Source organism: Schistocerca serialis, chromosome 9, assembly GCF_023864345.2.
Source record: "Schistocerca serialis cubense isolate TAMUIC-IGC-003099 chromosome 9, iqSchSeri2.2, whole genome shotgun sequence".
NCBI classification, from domain to species: Eukaryota; Metazoa; Arthropoda; class Insecta; order Orthoptera; family Acrididae; genus Schistocerca; species Schistocerca serialis.
The window spans coordinates 201,853,008-201,872,082 of record NC_064646.1 but is presented as its reverse complement, the minus strand read 5'-3'; the positions used below and the strand labels follow the sequence as shown (position 1 = coordinate 201,872,082).

The 19,075-nt window shown below is 42.8% G+C and overlaps 1 protein-coding gene across 1 annotated transcript in view; it reads right to left on the bottom strand.

The window, feature by feature from the left end:
• The window catches only part of LOC126418960 (sodium-coupled monocarboxylate transporter 1-like), a 173,088-nt gene that overhangs the window by 99,560 nt on the left and 54,453 nt on the right, over nt 1-19,075 (bottom strand). The window contains exons 4-5 of the mRNA XM_050086006.1: nt 18,286-18,351; nt 13,391-13,442 (exon numbers count right to left, since the gene is read on the bottom strand). Of these exons, the coding sequence (XP_049941963.1) occupies nt 13,391-13,442; nt 18,286-18,351 (118 nt within the window). The remainder of the gene's footprint in view (nt 1-13,390; nt 13,443-18,285; nt 18,352-19,075) is intronic.

The following is a 19,075-nucleotide window of genomic DNA, read 5'->3' as shown; positions in this document are numbered from 1 at the left end:
TGGAGCATTCATTCTCAATGAGACGGGTGTAACGATTAATCAAGGAAAACCCCCAGTTGGGAAACGGGGCCAAAATTAGTTGGTTACTGTCGAGTTGCAATTTACAATTTCTTTATTTATTACTTCAACCATTAAAAGTCATTTCTTTCTCACTTGACCAGGAACAGATCCAAAAAAGCTAGTAGGCATGAGTGCCTTTTCAAAACAATTTACTTTACAGTTAACGGCCAAGCCATTTTACTTAAAACCGAAGTTGATAAAACATGTGATAAGAAATCAAAAGTTTCCAAGTAACGAAATTAAAAACTTTACTTTACCGTTAACAGCCGAGCCCTTTTACTTAAAACAGACTTCGATAAAGCATTTAATAACTAATTAAAGCTTTCCAAGTAATGAAACTAAAAAAAACACAAATTTACATACAATTTCGCTACCGAACATGTAAGGAGCCAACTTCTTTTAAACTTTGGCTCAACAAGATATTAAATTACAAGGGCTCGCTAACAGGGAGGCAGAACTAGCATTTTCAAAGGATGCCAAGTAGATTAAAACAATCAGAGTAAAGATACAGTCATCCACCTTTCACAATAACTAACAATTTTAATGCCACGAGTTTTAAAAACCCACCAATGAAAGGCAAACTTAACCTTTCTAAACAGTGGCCAAAACAATCAGAGTAAAATACAACCATTTAACATTTTACAATAACTAACAACTTTAATACCATGTCCTGCCACCAAAATGTCCTGGGATAGAAATAATTAACCGACCGGGTGTAAGGGCGGCCACAATTGTCTCCCGGATGCTCGGGCTAGAAGCGGATTAAGAGACCCACAACGGCTCGCATTCAGCAATCACATCGACCTCACGCGAGGCCAGGAGGGAGGAGGAATCAAACGAGAAACCATACTCCCTGCCCAAAACTACACTTCCTCCCAGGCAGTACTAATAAGAAGAAGAAAAGATCACTGTCAATAAATACACCGGCGACAGAGACAGGAAACACGAACGCAGAAGGCCACAAGGCAGAAAGGACGCAGGTTGCACAAACGAAAATTCTTCAATTAACATCCAAACCTTTATCAGAGAAACAGCAGGTCAACTCCGATGTAAAGGTTCCTCACCCCCGACCGTGTACACGTCACCAGCATACCCAACTGGGCATAGTCACGCAGCCACGCGCTCTGTCACCGGAGCCCTCGTCTTCTCTGCACTCACGGCGGCGAAATTCCACTCCTCAGGTTAGGAGAGTTACTAGTCCATCATTCCCGCCTCCAGACGGTAAATTTAAAGACATCCGTCGCCGCCCCCACCAAGTGGTGACTCGGATCCACAGCCGTGGCCCCCGAGTGCTCACAGCAAGAGCTTACAGCCTTGTCCCGTCAACTCGTCCCACTCGTCTCGCACCGCCAGGATAGACCACGCGGCTTCTCGGAACAACAGCCAACTCTCCACCGCCACGCCACGCCGCGGTCTCATCGTACGACATTCTCTAATTCCCGATTTTAAAACCCGACCGACCGACTCGTCACCGCTAGGCAACCAACTGGCCATCCCCCCAAAGATCTTATTCCCTTACACAAGGCTAACAAGGAAGCAACGACTCGAAGATCGATAAGACCAGACACGCCGCCAGAGGGGAATCTCAACAGAATCGCACGCAGCATAACGATAAATATGAAAGAATCAATTAACGATGGAATGGAAGAACTCAAAACAATCTTTACAGCGCGATATATGTTGAGAGCCGACACACGGCTCACTCAAGAACCGAAACCGGAGCAGATGATGATCTTGGACCATGGGGTCTGGAGCTAAGTCAATGTTCTAACTCATCCCAAACTGGTTTCATTAGTTCAGGACGAGGGGACGGCACTTCACTGTTTTTATTGTCTATAAACTATTGTTTCGCAGATACTGCTTCACCACAGAGTTCATTATCATTCTGATAAAATCGTCTAAAACTGATATTCTACTGAATGTACCACACATTGAGGTAAAATGTATTCATATCCTTCCATATTTGGCGTTTTGTTAAGCGCTATGAGGAAATCATACATTAATCACGAGGAACATCCACATACTGAATCACCAGTTCTTCCGTACTTTACTGTTGGCACTACACATAACGGTACGTAACTTTTCCAGCTTCTATTCTCTTCTTGTCCAAACTGTTTATCGTCCATGTTTCACTTCCATACATGGCTACACTCCATACGAATACTTTCAGAAACGTCTTACTGACAAATCTACACTCGATGTTAAGAAATTTCTCTTCTTCAGAAACGCTTTCCTTGCCATTGCCAGTCTACATTTTATATCCTCTCTGCTTCGACCATCATCAGTTATTTTGCTCCCCAAATAGCAAAACTCTCTTACTACTTTAAGTGTCTCATTTCCTAATCTAATTCCCTCAGCATCACCCGACTTAATTTGACTGCATTCCATTATCCTCGTTTTGCTTTTGTTGATGTTCATCTTATATCCTCCCTTCATGACGCTGTCCACTCCGTTCAACTGCTCTTCCAAGTCCTTTGCTGTCTCTGACAGATTTACAATGTCATCGGCGAACCTTAAAGCTTTTATTTCTTCTCCATCGATTTTAATACCTACTCCGAATTTTTCTTTTGTTTCCTTTACTGCTTGCTCAATATACAGATTGAATAACATCGTGGAGAGGCTATAACCCTGTCTTACTCCCTTCCCAACCACTGCTTCCCTTTCATGCTCCTCGACTCTTATAACTGCCACCTTGTTTCTGTACAAATTGTAAATAGCCATTCGCTCCCAGTATTTTACCCCTCCCACCTTCAGAATTTGAAAGAGAGTATTCCAGTCAACATTGTTAAAAGCTTTCTCCAAGTCTACAAATGCTAGAAACGTAGGCTTGCCTTTTCTGAGTCTAGCTTCTAAGATAAGTCGTAGGGTCAGTATTGCCTCACGTGTTCCCATATTTCTACGGAATCCAAACTGATCTTCGTCGAGGTCGGCTTCTACCAGTTTTTCCATTCGTCTGTAAAGAATTCGTATGGAGTGTAGTCATGTATGGAAGTGAAACATGGACGATAAACAGTTTGGACAAGATGAGAATAGAAGCTTTCGAAATGTGGTGCTACAGAAGAATGCTGAAGATTAGATGGGTAGATCACATAACTAATGAGGAGGTATTGAATGGGATTGGGGAGAAGAGGAGTTTGTGGCACAACTTGACTAGAAGTAGGGATCGGTGGGTAGGACACGTTATGAGGCATCAAGGGGTCACCAATTTAGTATTGGGGGGCAGCGTGGAGGGTAAAAATCGTAGAGGGAGACCAAGAGATGAATACACTAAGCAGATTCAGAAGGATGTAGGCTGCAGTAGGTACTGGGAGATGAAGAACATTGCACAGGATACAGTAGCCTGGAGAGCTGCATCAAACCAGTCTCAGGACTGAAGGCCACAACAACAACAACAACTCTTCCAGGTATTCGACAAACCCAAACCTTTCCATCGGAGTACCACAGGTATAGCGTGATTTATCGCTCCCAATTACTCGTTTCCTGACATACACTGACCAGTTCCGTCGCTGTTTACACCATCTCCAGTGTCGCTTGGCGCTGACGAGGGAAATAAAGGTGATCTTGAGGTCGTCCTCGAAGGAAATGTTCAGTGTGTGACATGACTTGAATATTTTATCTTCCACCGATATAGCCGTCAAGTGCAAAGCGGCGAGATGCCCAGTCATGGATGCGCGACGCTTCGGATGTTCCATTTCTGGGTAATGGAAATGTGGAACTCTTCACATGCCATTGTGTCATCACAGTAACGCAAGTGCTTTGAACAGCTGCACTGTCCAAAGCTATCGACCTCCTATACTCCCCTGTGAATCCTGAACTGTACCTCAGCGCGCTAGGAACTAAAAATGCAGAAAATTGAGATATCTATCTCAGTTCTGATACCAAGTACAGTACCTTAGTGTAGTGTAGTGTAATATAGTGTAGCGTACTGCTATGAAGTGTAGTGTAGTGTAGTGAACTACTTAGTTCTAAGTTGTAGGGGACTGATGACCTCAGATGTTAAGTCTCATAGTGCTCAGAGCCATTTGCACCAATTATAAATTAGAAAAGTTGTGATGTAACAGTAGAGCGAACTACGGTAGAACAGTACGAAGCGGCTTCTGGATTCCGGGTTTACATACATCAGTGACTCTGAAGGCCAAAGGGTATGTGGAAGTTCTTCTTCTCTTCCTTTTTCTAATTGCTTTTAGAAATTATTATTTTTATGAAGTTATCGAATGTAGACTTCCTCCTTAATACTATAATGCGTAGTTATAAACACACATTTGAAATTATGTTATTATATTTTATGCTTTATTCATGCCAGTTACTTGTGATTTGCAATACAATTTAAGAGAAAAAAAGGTGACACATAACAAAGGAATTATCTCAGTGGGACGTAAATCGGTAGCTATAATACATATGTACAGAAAAACAAATGGTTACAATTTTAGAAAAGCTGCATGATTTATTCAAAGGAAATAGCTTCGTGCATTGAGCAAGGCTATAAATCTTTGGTTCACCTCTGGTTCTTAAGAATTCATATATTCGGCTTAGCGTTGATTGATATAGTTGTTGAATGTCTTCCTGAGAAATATCGTGCCAGATTATCACGAACTGGCAAGTTAGATCGTGAAAATCCCGAGCTGATTCGAGGGCCCTGCGCAAAACGTTCCAAACGTTCCAATTTGGGAGAAACCCAGCGACCTCGCTGGGCAAGATAGGGTTTTGAAATTGCAAAGACAAGCAGTAGGGACTCTCGCCATGTGCGGGTGGGCATTATCCTGTTGAAATGTAAGCGCAGAATGGCTTGAAATGAAGGGAAATCAATTGGAGAGTAGGCTGTAGTCGACGTACCACCGTGCTGTAGTGGTGCCGCGGACGACACCCAAAGGGGTCCTGCTACGAAAAGAAATGAGACTCCAGACCATCCCTCCTTGGTGTCGGGCCATAAGGTGAGCGACAGGTTGATAATCTACCGTTTCTGGAGCGTCTCCAAATACGACTTCGCCCAGGAATCTTGTTGAATGAAATACAGTTGTCTTCAGTGACGAGTGCCGCTTCGAGCTGATCCCGGGTGACCAACATAGCGGTATCTGTAGACCAGAAAAGGTCGATGGGTCTCTTCCCAGGATCCTCCTGGAACGATATCCCTCTGGAGGGCGTCCAACAACTCTGTCAGTGAGTGCTAAGCCGAATAATTGTTTACATAAGGATCAGTTGGGGACCAAGACGCTATTCCCTTACTCAATTTGTAAAGTTCTTTCTCTTGAATAAATCAGCCAATTTTTCTGAAAATGGTTCAAATGGCTCTGAGCACTATGGGACTCAACTGCTGAGGTCATTAGTCCCCTAGAACTTAGAACTAGTTAAACCTAACTAACCTAAGGACATCACAAACATCCACGCCCGAGGCAGGATTCGAACCTGCGACCGTAGCGGTCTTGCGGTTCCAGACTGCAGCGCCTTTAACCGCACGGCCACTTCGGCCGGCCTTCTGAAAATGTATTCGTTTTTTTTGCCCATGCATTTACATCACATATTCCGATTCCTGTGCCATTCGAATAATTCATTTGTGGAGATTCGTCTTTTTTGTGTTAGAATGTATTTGACGTGTTCTCATGTCTAGAACAATTGAAGAAAGTAACAAATAAATGAATTACGAAAGTTCATATGAACATGGTCCAGAAACCGTTCATTAGAGAGATAATATTTGAAAGCAAACTGAAAACTTTTCTCCTCACATTCCCTTCTATTCAGTAGAAGAATTTCTATTATGTTAATGAGTAAAAGGTAATTGGGTAGAAATTATTAACTCACATCTGCATACAAAAGAAATGCCACTGGCAAATGGTTAGCATGTAGCAATATTTACGAAATAATTTGTGGTGTGAATATAAAAAGACTCGTTCCACATCATTGTGATTTATCATGCAAATGATGCATGGACAAACGCAAGGATAGCTGACATAGTGTTTAGTGCATCTGCGATTGTAAAACAGTTCAGATCCTTAGACGCCAGGAAGTCATCTGGTCCAGACGGTATCCCCGTGAGATTATATGCTGACTATGCTACAAATATAGCACCATTCTTATCCATCACCTATCAGAGATCATTCGAATAACGGAAAGTTCCACGGGACTGGAAGAAGGCCCAGGTAATAGCAATCTATAAAAAGGGTAGCGAATCTGATGCACATAATTACCGGCCAATTTCACTGACATCGATTTATTGCAAAATCATGGAACATATTTTGTGTTCAGACATAATGACCTTTCTAGACACTGAGAAGCTCATCCGCAGAAACCAGCACGGTTTCAGGAAACAGCGGTCACGCGAGACACAGCAGTCCCTTTTTGTGCATGATATACAATAGGCTCTGGATATTGGCTCCCAGATTGATGCCACATTTCTCGACTTTCTAAGCGCGTTCGACTCAGTTCCACACTTGCATTTGCTCCAAAAAGTGCGCGCTTACGGTCTACCCGATGACATAAGCGGTTGGATAGAAAGTTTCCCGACAGACAGAGAGCAGTATGTCGTCCTGAATGGGGTGATTTCAACAGACACAAGCGTAACTTCAGATGTGCCCCAGGGCAGCGTAATAGGTCCGCTGCTCTTTACGATTTACATAAACTATCTGGTTGATGGTATTGACAGCGGCCTTAGAGTGTTTGCTGATGATGCTGTAGTCTAAAGGAAAGTAGTATCACACGGAAGTTGTGAACAAATCAATGAGGATTTGCAGAAAATAAACGGGTGGTGTAGTGACAAGCAGTTATCTCTCAATATTAGTAAGTGTAACCTACTGCGTATAACAACGCGAAAGTCCCAGTTAATGTACGAGTACAAAATAAATGCCCAGTCTTTGGAAGCCGCAACTTGCGTCAAGTATCTGGGTGTGACTATTCGAAATGACCTCAAATGGAATGATCAGGTTACACAAGTAACGGGTAAGGCCAACTCTAGGTTGCGGCTTATTGGTAGAAACCTAAAGCGATGCAGTCCTTCAACAAAGGAAATTGTTTACAATATGTTAGTTCATCCAGTCTTATTGTTCGTCTGTATGGGACCCTTACCAGTCGGGTCTCATTCAAGAGATTGAGAAGATCCAAAGAAGAGCAGCAAGATTCGTGACAGGTATATTTAGCCATCGCTAGATCGTTACAAAACTCATAGAAATATTGAAGTGGGATACACTTGCAGATAGACGACGCGCTAAACGGAAGGGGTTAAACGGAAGGGGTTGCTCACTAAATTCCGAAATCCGATCTTCGCCGAAGCATATTTTACTACCACATACTTTCAAATCGTACAATGGTCACCATTCAAAGAAAAGGGAAATTAGAGCTCGTACTGAGGCATTCAGACAGTCGTTTTTCCCTCGTGCGATCCGCGAGTGGAACAGTGAGGGGGGGGGGGGGGGGGGGGATATGACTTTGGCGTGAATTCTGCCCTCAGCCACACATCCTTTGGAAGCCAGCGAAGGATATATGTAGATATAGATGAAAGTAGCTAACTAACTAACAGAAAGGCGTTCCCTGTAATGTCTCTTGGTGGTGTAATTGACCTCAGATGTGCATTTTTACTCATGTTCTAGTTTACAGTTGGCCATGGGATCTGTTTCTTTTTGCCTTACATTAGTCTGTTCTGTTATAGAGCAATTTTCATCACAACACATCCCGCCGATGTATTCCGTGTCTGACAGATTTGCCGCACATACATGGCCTAGCAGATGGGAAAGCGGGCACAGTATGTCAGCTTTATTATCAACGTTATCATGGGAGGTAGTTACACTGTGGAAGAACGTTCACGTGCGTCCACGAACGCTTCGAAGACACAGACTCATTTGAGAAGGGAGTGGCAGATGGTGGAACACCATGCGATGTGCGTACGCCCGTGCTTGGGAAACGACTTCTTGGTTACCTAGTTCAAGGAGAAATGCGAGAACGGATGCTTGCAGAGCAAAGAGATAAATATACGGAGGATGCTGAATTTTGGAAATATGATTTGGTAAAGGTTGATTTGAGAAGCGAAGATTTTCAGTTACTGTTATTGCTACGCTGTTTGATTGTGCGCAATGTATGGTGTGTTTGATGACAACAGAGTTTTTGTAGGCTTTTTCTTTATTGGTTTGGGTTAGTTAGTTTCATGGTTCATACGTGGTTAAGTAAAGTTATTAGGCACATGGCTTGAACTCATAAGGAACAGATTTACCGATCCTTTATCATTCCAGTAATTAATCTCATGGCAGACGCGTATTTTAAGTAAGAAGTATTGTTTGTAAGATTATCGAAATAGTCAGACAATTTGTTTCATCATTTCCCACATAGTTTTAAAAGTTAATTTCCTTTCAGTAACTTAAGACGTTTAAATTGTTCCATCATCTACTCACGAGTTTAATTTTCTACTTGTGTGAGTCTCCGCATTGCACTTTGCGAAACAGAGTGACTGAGACTGCAGCATAATCTGCGTAGCATATCCGCCCGTCCTTTTATTTCACTGCACACGGCTCCCTTTCTTTCCTTTAGCTGTTTTTTTGCTGTGTTGATTTTCTTATGTTCATCACTTCGAGAAGTACTAAGTTTCCGATGCCTCAGAAAAGGCATGAAAATACGTTAGGGTCAATTTTACGTTACACTCAAGACGCTATGATCATTCATAGTTAGGTGTTGGTTTCAATATTACAATGAGGTTTAGTTACGTTTCGTATGCAGACAGTTTTATTCTTACTATGCAGTGCAACATTTACGCGCGAATTATTTAATGTTCGGAATTTTATTCGGTCATTTAGCGCACGTAAATTTGTAGGGAATTTTTGTAGAAATATTTTGGTTATTTATTCTTTAAAAGTTCGACTGGTAACTTGTTACAGGATTTTTATCCTGTTAGCTTCGTGTGCTGGAATTGCAAGTCATGTATAATCGCGTCACACGCTACAGCACTGTCCACTGCACTGCGTAACACACAACTACAGTGGATCGTTCCCTTGGCTTACAGTTTTTGGTTTTCTAATTGTAATGCAAATGTATTTATAAGGGTTTAGATAGTTTTGGTGACTCTTAGTATCATATAGCTTTTTAATAATTAAACCACTTCCATTGTTCAGGACAACACCTACACAAAGAGTTAAAGACAGGAAAGCTGTCCATGTTGAGTTAAAAAAAATAAACATTTATATTTGTTCAGAGAAGTTATAATAATTCTTGAGTATCTCATTGGCCCCTATTCTTTCCACAACGGCTTGTCAGAGATGAGTTGCTTTACTTACTCGATGATGTATCTCCAGAGGTTAAACGAATGTCGGTTTACTCGATAGTGCTCCACCTCACTTTACAGGTGTAGTTCGCCAGTATGTCGATAACGAGTTCGCGAACAGAGGCATTGGTCGAGAAGGTCCCACAGCATGAGAAGCCCGAAAGCCAGATATGAATCCAATGGATTTTTTTTCCTATGGGGACATTTAAAATCATGGTGTAGTCAACTCTTGTACCCATTGTCAATTTCTGAGGGCTATATTGAAAATAAATTTGAAAATGAATTTAACTAAATATGGAAAACGCTAGGAGTTTCCCCACAATGTACGGAACGGGATTCAATACATGGAAGCTGTAGGTGGCAATCTTTTTCAATTTAAATGTCTTTCATAAAGGTATACTTTTTGTACTATGAGTAATAAATTCCGTCATACTTGCAAATGGCGTTGGTAAATGTATCATTTTTAGTAAATCATTTCGCACCTCTGTAATGAAGGATTTTCGTATATATGTTCATAAGAACTCTTTGTAATGTTTTAATTTCATGAATAAGTTCCTAGAGTTATGACACGTTTCATACAACCCGAACACCACAGAATCCACTGTCTCAGATGTGTATCGTGGGTATGACCACCGTATTTCACAGAACACAGAGCGTGGGAGCAATGAAACCACCACTGGAGAGTTATTAATGTTTATCGTAAAAGAAGCTTCAGTACCGCATACAACACAAGAAATTTAAGTGTTTCATTGCTGTTGCACAGTTATATTTTGCAGTTCTATTGAATAGTTCTATAACGGGTGATTGATGTGTCACCCAGACATCACGATGCCACATCAGAGTCGGCAAAGCTAATCGACACCACAGTCGTCAGCGAGGTCACGCTGCACTATACAGCCGGCTTTGTGGCCGTCCGGTTCTAGGCGCTTCAGTTTGGAACCGTGTGACCGCTACGGTCGCAGGTTCGAATCCTGCCTCGGGCATGGATGTGTGTGATGTCCTTAGGTTAAATTGGTTTAAGTAGTTCTAAGTTCTAGGGGACTGATGAGCTCAGAAGTTAAGTCCCATAGTGCTCAGAGCCATTTGAACCATTTTTTGCAATCTACAAAAGTGTGTGGGAGGCGCACCTGCAGACCACCCTCTCAGCAACAGCAGCGTCCTCGCAGTGGCTGTCAGTGTAGTATCGAAAACTCAGGAGCTCAGCCCACTTCGAGATCCCAGCTATAGTAGTCAACATCATCGTCTAGGACCAACGAGTAATGAATATTTCAGATGAACTTGTACTGTTATAAATGTCGAGTACTGTTCCACAAGCGTACAGTTTGTTAATTAGTGCATCAGGCGATGCTCTAGCAGTCAATGACAGTTGTGAATTGTCCAGTACTCCTGTGGCAATGAAGTGTGTCAATGTTCAGTAAATATTTTATTCATTTATGTAATAAAGTGAGCTAATATTTCATATGTTTTAGTTTGATGATCTGCTAGAGTACTGAAGGGACCTAAAGTTAAGGCCGGACGAAAGTAGTTTCGTCTGGTCACAATAGCGATAAAAAAGTTTCCGTTTGAGGGAACTGCTGCAGCGTATGTGCAACGTAGCGCGACTCCGATGTGCATACATAAGCACCGGCACGTACACAAGGGATTATTGTGGCATTCGTCTCTTTCCTACATACGTGTGGTAAATTCGGCAATGTGAACTATAACGCCGTTTTTACCAAATGCGTCCAAACAGGATCAAAGTGCTGCTACTCTCTTGTTGGTTGGCGAATGACAACCACCAATAGACATGCATCGGTCAATGAAGAATCTGTAAGATCTGTAAGGGTCAGCATGTCCCCCCATCTCAGATGTCATAACGTAGAAGTTACGCCAACTAAAGTGAGAGACACTCGAACACCTGCCCTATAGTCTTGATCTCTCCCCACGCGTTTTTCACTCCTTCGGTCCCGTAAAAAAGGCCTGAAGTGAGCCGTGGTAAAAACTGTTGTTTTGTAGAGCGCGCCGCAGCACGTAGCGTGAAGCAATCGCCCTCCGTTTCTGGCGGTGACGCCGCTGTGGCAATCGCAGCTTTAGTGTCGCCCTCTGGTGGGAAAGGGGAAAGGTTGCTTGTTCACATTCATTTAAGGGACGTTATGAGCTCACCAGTCGGGCAGTCTGGGTCAGTCTCTCGTCCCCAGCTTGCTAGCCTGTCTCTCCTCCGCATTTGTTAGGCAGTTAGTGTCTGTCTGTCGTTCGGAGTGGTAGTATGTCTGTCGTTCGGATCAACCTTCAAAGCCGGCAAAATGAGTCTTTCCACTTCGCCAGTAAGAAAACTCAGCGAGTGGTCGCCCGGTCGGGGCTTAGTTCCTGCATATGAGCCTGCACGTTAGACCGCCAGTCTGCTCGAGTTTGCTCAGGCAATGGTCATTGGCGGTTGGATCGATCGGTTGGTCGGTCGCGCACTGAGACACAAGATGACTTGTCCGTCTTGAGCGTCGGCGCATGTGAGGTCACCACGTGAGTCCAGTGGGCCGCGGCGTATAGCGAGGGGTAGTGAGTTCGCGGTCGACACGAGAGCAACAGGAGTCAACCCACGACATCAGTCTGGCCGGTGCGAGCTGCGACGCCGTGAGACGGGAGATCGGCGCGCCTTCCTCCGTCCGTTGAAGCGGCTGGCAGCGGACGGTTCGGGAGAGCGATTTCGGGGAGCTGCGCCAGGTCTTCTCGAGAAATCGCTGTTTGTTAGAAGTTAAGTGATTGGTGATATGTTGTTTCATTTACTCTTGTTAAATTCTACTTGTTTTCTTGGTGAGGTCACCAGCCGATTTTGCTTTGGAGTCGTCCCACCATTCTTCTCCGTTTGCCCACCCGCGGGAAGGTGGTTGTTCATAAATTGGGTGGTCAGTATTTCTCTTGTGGGGTAGGGGCGGCTTAGAGCATCCTACGGTTCGGATTGTTCGGTAATCTCCGTATCAGTCTACCATACGTTAGTAGCTGCCCCTGTCATGTTTGTCGGATTTGATGTGTTAACGAATTTATTGCTTGGAGTGTAACGGCCTAGTACCTCAAATACGTTTTGATCTTTGGAAACTTTGATATTATTGCTTATGATCTTGAGAGGCGGCGTCTGTGTACTGTAGAGCATCATAACTATTGTTTGGCCACCCTTGTAGAATTTTATGCAAGATTGCATTTCATGGGCTTTTATTTTTTTCACCGTAAAACTTTTCTTAGAAGCCAAAATCAAGTTTCACCTTCGGTGGCAAGGTAAATATTTTAATTGTTAGTGTTTTGTACCATTTCCATCCCTCCTACGGGCGGTGAATATTTTGTGTGCTTGTGTAAATTGTTAAAACTCTTAGTTTAAAGTTATCTGGTGTGTTGCAGATGTGCACCAGTGTAGTCTTTCAGAGGCTGTTGTGAGTGGTCGTAACTACGGCCCTATCAAAAGGGAGCGGCAAGGTTCTCAGCTCGAAAGATCATACAGTCAAAACTTGTTTCTTTCTGCCTCTGAATAAATTGTAACTTTGATATTTAGACGATGCTTTCTGATTATAATTTTAAATCTGTTTCTTTTAAAAATGCTTTTAGGCACTATTAAAGTGAATAAAATTCCCATTTGTTAAAAGGAATTTGGTTACGATTTCATCACTTACTCCCTGGCCACTACTTGCATGCTTACATAATGTAATTAAACGTGTTAATGTTCTTGATGAATTGCTAGTAAATAAAATAAATTCCTAAGAATGTTCTTTGAAAATAAATGACGGTTCGTGAAGAGTCCTGTCAGGCGAGTATGTTGAGCTCGCAGTTACGGACTTCTTCATGCAGCAGGGCACAAAGTTTTACCAAACGAGTAACTTCAACCTTGTGCAAGGATGGGATGGCTACCTCAGTGTTCACATCTTCGCCTGACTAGCATACCGATTCTGGAATGTACGGCTTTCGAAAGGAAACTGTTTAATTGACCCTTATATTTTAGCAGTCAATGATTAACTGCTGTATTGTACCACAAAATTTACCGAGGATATAACATAATTAGAAGACGAGAGGACATGTTTCTTATTGATGTGGTCTAGTAAGAAAAAGAATTACAGCTAAATATCTTCTGTTTACCTTGATTAAAGGCGAGAGCTGGCATGTAGATAACAATTGGAATCCACGTTATCTGCAACAGAAAATAATTTTTTTCATTTTGATATTTCGTGTTTAGATGTCTGTTATAAATGATTAACTCTTCAGGTACACAACTGGCCATCAAAATTGCTACACCAAGAAGAAATGCAGATGGTAAACGGGTATTCGTTGGACAAATATATCATACTAGAACTGACATGTGATTAAATTTTCACCCATTTGGGTGCATAGAATCTGAGAAATCAGTACCCAGAACTACCACCTCTGGCCGTAATAACGGCCTTGATACGCGTGGGCATTAAGTCAAACAGAGCTTGGATGGCGTGTACAGGCACAGCTGCCCATGCAGCTTCAACACGATACCACAGTTCATCAAGAGTAGTGACTGGCGTATTGTGACGAGCCAGTTGCTCGGCCACCATTGACCAGACGTTTTCAATTGGTGAGAGATCCTGAGAATGTGCCGGCCAGGGCAGCAGTCGAACATTTTCTACATCCAGAAAGGCCCGTGCAGGACCTGCAACATGCGATCCGGCATTACCCCGCTGAAATGTGGGGTTTGGCAGGGATCGAATGAAGGGCAGAGCCACGGGTCGTAACACATCTGAAATGTAACGTCCACTGTTCAAAGTGCCGTCAATGCGAACAAGAGGTGACCGAGACGTGTAACCAATGGCACCCCATACCATTACGCCGGGCGATACCCCAGAATGGCGATGACGAATATACGCTTCCAATGTGAGTTAACCGCGATGTCGCCAAACACGGATACGACCGCAGCCATGGTCTCTGAGCTGATAGCCCGTGCAGTTGCAAACGCCGTCGAACTGTTCGTGCAGATGGTTGTTGTCTTGCAAACGTCCCCATCTGTTGACTCAGGGATCGAGACGTGGCTGCACGATCCGTTACAGTCATGCGGATAAGATGCCTGTCATCTCGACTGCTTGTGATACGGCATTCCGTATTACCCTCCTGAACCCACCGATTCCATATTCTGCTAACAGTCATTGGACCTCGACCAACGCGAGCAGCAATGTCGCGATACGATAAATCGCAATCGCAATAGGCTACAATCCGACTTTTATCAAAGTCGGAAACGTGATGGTACGTATTTCTCCTCCTTACGCGAGGCATCACAACAACGTTTCACCAGGCAACGCCGGTCAATTGCTGTTTGTGTATGAGAAATGGGTTGGAAACTTTCCTCATGTCAGCACGCTGTAGGTGTCACCACCGGCACCAACCTTTTGTGAATGCTCTGAAAAGCTAATCATTTGCATATCAGAGCATCTTATTCCTGTCGTTTAAATTTCGCATCTGTAGCGCGTCATCTTCGTTGTGTAGCCATTTTAATGGCCATTAGTGTAGTGTGAGAACGCATGTATAGTACCTAAGATGTTTTAGCGATTGTGAAATCTGCTTATCACCTGAGGAGCTCCCTGACAAAGCTACAAGAGTTTTATGCACGAGAAGGACATATTTAGTGGCACCATATTTTCAGTCATAATCCCCTGTAATCTTGTAGCTTCTTACTGCAGGATGCGGAGGCTTATAATTGTGATACATGTTTTTCAGAAAAACATGTTCCTTTCCTTAGACGTTATTGAACTCACTTAACTGAAATTGGTTTCTGAGTAGTGGATTCCAAGTATCACAAATATTTCGTTATTCTTAACCACTTTCATCTCTAGAATGAAACTGCCACATTGATTCATAAAGTATACAACTTATCTGTAACATATAATACTGTTAAACACAGGCGATGTTTTGTAAATTTGGGGTGTAGGTTTCATTTACTTATTGAATTATCTCAAATATAGCCTGCCGGAATGAATTGGATTGTCTGACATATTCCAGACAACTAATCAATATGTCATGAAATTTGTCTTCGTAGGATATTATGAGAGCTGGGCGATATGTTTCAACCATGAGATTGGTACGACGGAGGAAGTGACACAAGTTGAAGAACCGCAATGATCAGCAGCAGGTAAGCAATAATGTAAGAAGCTTCCTGCAATGTTTACAAGAGTAGCGAAGACGTACTGGCAGATGGACACATCGAGTTTAGAGGTGGCCTGTGAGATATATTCGGATGTAAGAGTGTTTGTTTTAAATCTAGGATTCCATGTCTGGTTTGGACACAATTTTAATATGCCACGAATTCACAGTTCACCGTGTGTGACGGAGAGGAATATTAATTTTTTGTAATTCAACTAGTGTTTGTAAGTAATCACATTAAAAACAATACGAGTTGGAACTGGTGACTGGACATAGATGCAGAAACATCTCAAAGAACATAATGGAAACCGAGATCTCGTTGTTAACCGTTACGTGATACTCTCATCATTTCTGTTCTGCCAGTTCCTCTATCCTGTTTCTCAAACTTCACATTAACTTTGGAAGCTCCTGAGAATAATAGCCTTTAGATACATGATTCAGTCAAATTAGTGCAATAACCTGAAAAAGAATCAACAACAACCTTTTGGAGCGCGGACGTGCAGGAAGAGAGTCAAGTCGGCCCACGGGCCGTGCTGTCGAACGTTAACGTTGAGCGTACCGAGTTCAACGTGCTGCTGAACGCTCAGGAACGATGCGACTTGTGCATTCGGTACGTGGGCCCCAACGTGATCGCAGCGCAGTTGAGGGATGTTTCTAGTTCATAAATCATACTGTTTACTCAACGGGCGCGCGTTAAAATTCCCACGTTAGCTCTATTAAAACGCACATTTCCTCCATCGTCCACGAAACTGTAAGTACCATGTCCGATCAATAAGGACACAGGCTTATAAAAGTTCCATTACAAACAGTGCGGTACAAATTTGGAATACTTCTCCGCATAAGATGAACATTATTTCATCATTCCCACATTTTAGTAAAACCCCAACGTCAGTCTTACTTGATCACTGTTTCTACCCAGAAGCAGAATCTCTGCAACATGTGAATTACGAAGCGTAAAAGAAAAAGGAGCGAAATATCTTTATACAAGTAGCGCAAGCTGTCCTGTAGATTAAGCCAATCGAACAGTCACCCCTCAAAAAGAGGTGAACTTATATTTACATAACATTAAATATTATAGCATATACTTATATTAAACTAATAATAAAGTATCAGAACCTAATAAAAACGCGAATGTTTGGAAAAAAATTTGGAAGTGTCATGGCGCGAACCACCGCTCCACCATACAGCTCAATTCAAGATTATGAAGGAACTATTTTTTTTGATTCCACAAAAACAGTAACAAAAAGGGCTACAATGAAATGACACAAATAGGGTGACAGATAATTGCAGCCATAAATTACAGCATTCAAAGAATGAGTCTTTAGCAGTAACACAACTTACCACCTTTACTGTCACCTTCAACTGGTGGCAGAGTCAGCATGCACTTTTCCTTCTTCTCGTTACGCTACACCGACAATACATCCCTTGCATCTAACCATATTATGTTACCCCTTGCTAAAAACCTTAATCATATATATGTTACTAATTGAAATTTAATTATAACAAATTGTACCAAGAACAATGCTTTTTGGGTGGATCTTCAGTGTGTCGCTGCCTTCAAATAGACTACTCTCATAATACACAAGTTACAATAATACCTTTGCCACGAATATGATGTTTCTCATTATTTTATTGGAACGAATCACACAGTTAACAACGCGTTTTCCAGTGATTCTCAATTTGTTGGTGCTCAGAAACGGCATATATACATATAGGCTTGAAATGAATGCCAATATGGCGCCTCACAACTCTGTACTGAAGACAGCCGGCGTGCATGTGACGTAGGTGGCGTTGTGCCATCTCATTGGTCAACGCTCAGACGCACGCTCGGAATATCTAACTTGCTAGATATTGCTCTGCACGTTCGGAAAGACTCCCTAAGTGCTATTCAACGCTATGACGTCAGAAACTCGGCACGCTCAACGCTCAACGTTCGGATGCACGGTCCGTGTGCCGACGGCTTAAGGTTGTGGAAGGAACCAAAAGTAATGTGGATCCATACCTACTGCCTTGCCATGGCCACCTGCACTAGGTTTCTCATTTGAGGCTCCATGGCGTGAGTAGCTCGGTCGAGGTGGTCCCACAGATTCTGAATTTGGATTAAATCTGAAGAGGTTGCTGGCTAGGGGAGTATGGTAGACCCATCCTGGTGCTCTTGAAACAACACACATACACTGCGAGCTGCATTTTCCTACTAGTAGATTCCATTGTGTCGAGAAAAACCAACTGTATGTAAGCACAGACATGGTCCGAGGATAGATGCGCACTTGTGCTGAACCTTTGTGACACCAAAACACTGATGAACTGCAGTCAGCATGGGAGCATGAAATAGGTGCCTGCTGCGGAGGTCCATGTTCGTTTAAAAGGCACTGCTGCTAGACCCTTGGTTCATTTGGGCCATCAGTTGCTCAGAATATACGCCTTTATTCACCCGTATACTTTTTCTCAGCTGTCGTTCGCTCTTGTCATATATGGTCCACGCGGTATCACAGTTGCATCGGCGCAGGGTTTCGATAGCCGAATTAAGCCATGCATGGTACATTCTAACCACGGACGCACGCGAACAGTTTACAAACATAGTTGTCCCGGAAATGATTCCACAGTTGGTCCGATCATGCCTTTTCGGACGACAGGTAAATCAGTCTGCTTCCGCATTACGACAACGACTGCACTGGTTCCCGCGTCTCCCGGCACGCGTTATGTGCCTTCCGCTTCTAGTGCTGCCACCCGCTGTCTGTGAGTGGTTGTTGCACATAGGCGGCGGTCAGAATAATGTGTGGAGGACTCTGTACATCATACTGGAATGAACTCATACTTGCTAACACACAAAGAACAGAAATGGAGGGAAAAATAACGGACAGACTTGTCCTACTTACGATGCCAACTATGAATAGGAACGAGCCCAGCAGCCGGGCACTCTTCCCAAACCTCATCTCCAGGTACTGCAACGGAAAGATTACTAAATCAATAAATAAGTTAAATCTGGAAAAGATGGCGACTAAATAAAATATTATATATTTACTTACATAAAAAACGAGAGACAAGAGTACTCAAAGAAACAAGTTAAAATCTATTACAATACAAAATTATCTTAGGTGGTAATGTATCGCCATAGCTATAAGCAGCACTCATTAGCTTTTTAAAAATATTTCGTGTGTACGTCAACAAAACTCAAAAATCATGCGTGCCACCAATTTCTGACATTTTTCATGGCCGGAGCTGTTGAAAAACTGAACCAGTCTGCGATCGATCATCCCAGCTTTTCAGCCACAGTAGGAAGAAAACATCCGGAAATTTGTATTCAGGTCTATCGTTTTAAAAAACGAAATGTTCGTTTTGTAACGGTCTGTGTATGCATACAAGGTACAGGGTGGTTGTAGATAAACTTTCGCTTCATGAGCCAGAAAGTTTTTGCTGTGGGAGTACACAGCTTTACAGGAATGATGTTTAGTCTGTGCGCTGGAGGATTTGCGTTGTTTGTGGTGTTAGTGTCATCACTTGCCGTTAGGCGCCGCTTCTGGCACGGCGACATAGGATTGAAACACAAGCATAAGTGTACAGTACAACTGCAGACACTTAACATTTTTTTGTCTGAACAAGGTGATCTGTTTTGTCAAAACAACACGAATAGTGCTCCTTCTCTTCGGAAGTATTGAGATTTCACAT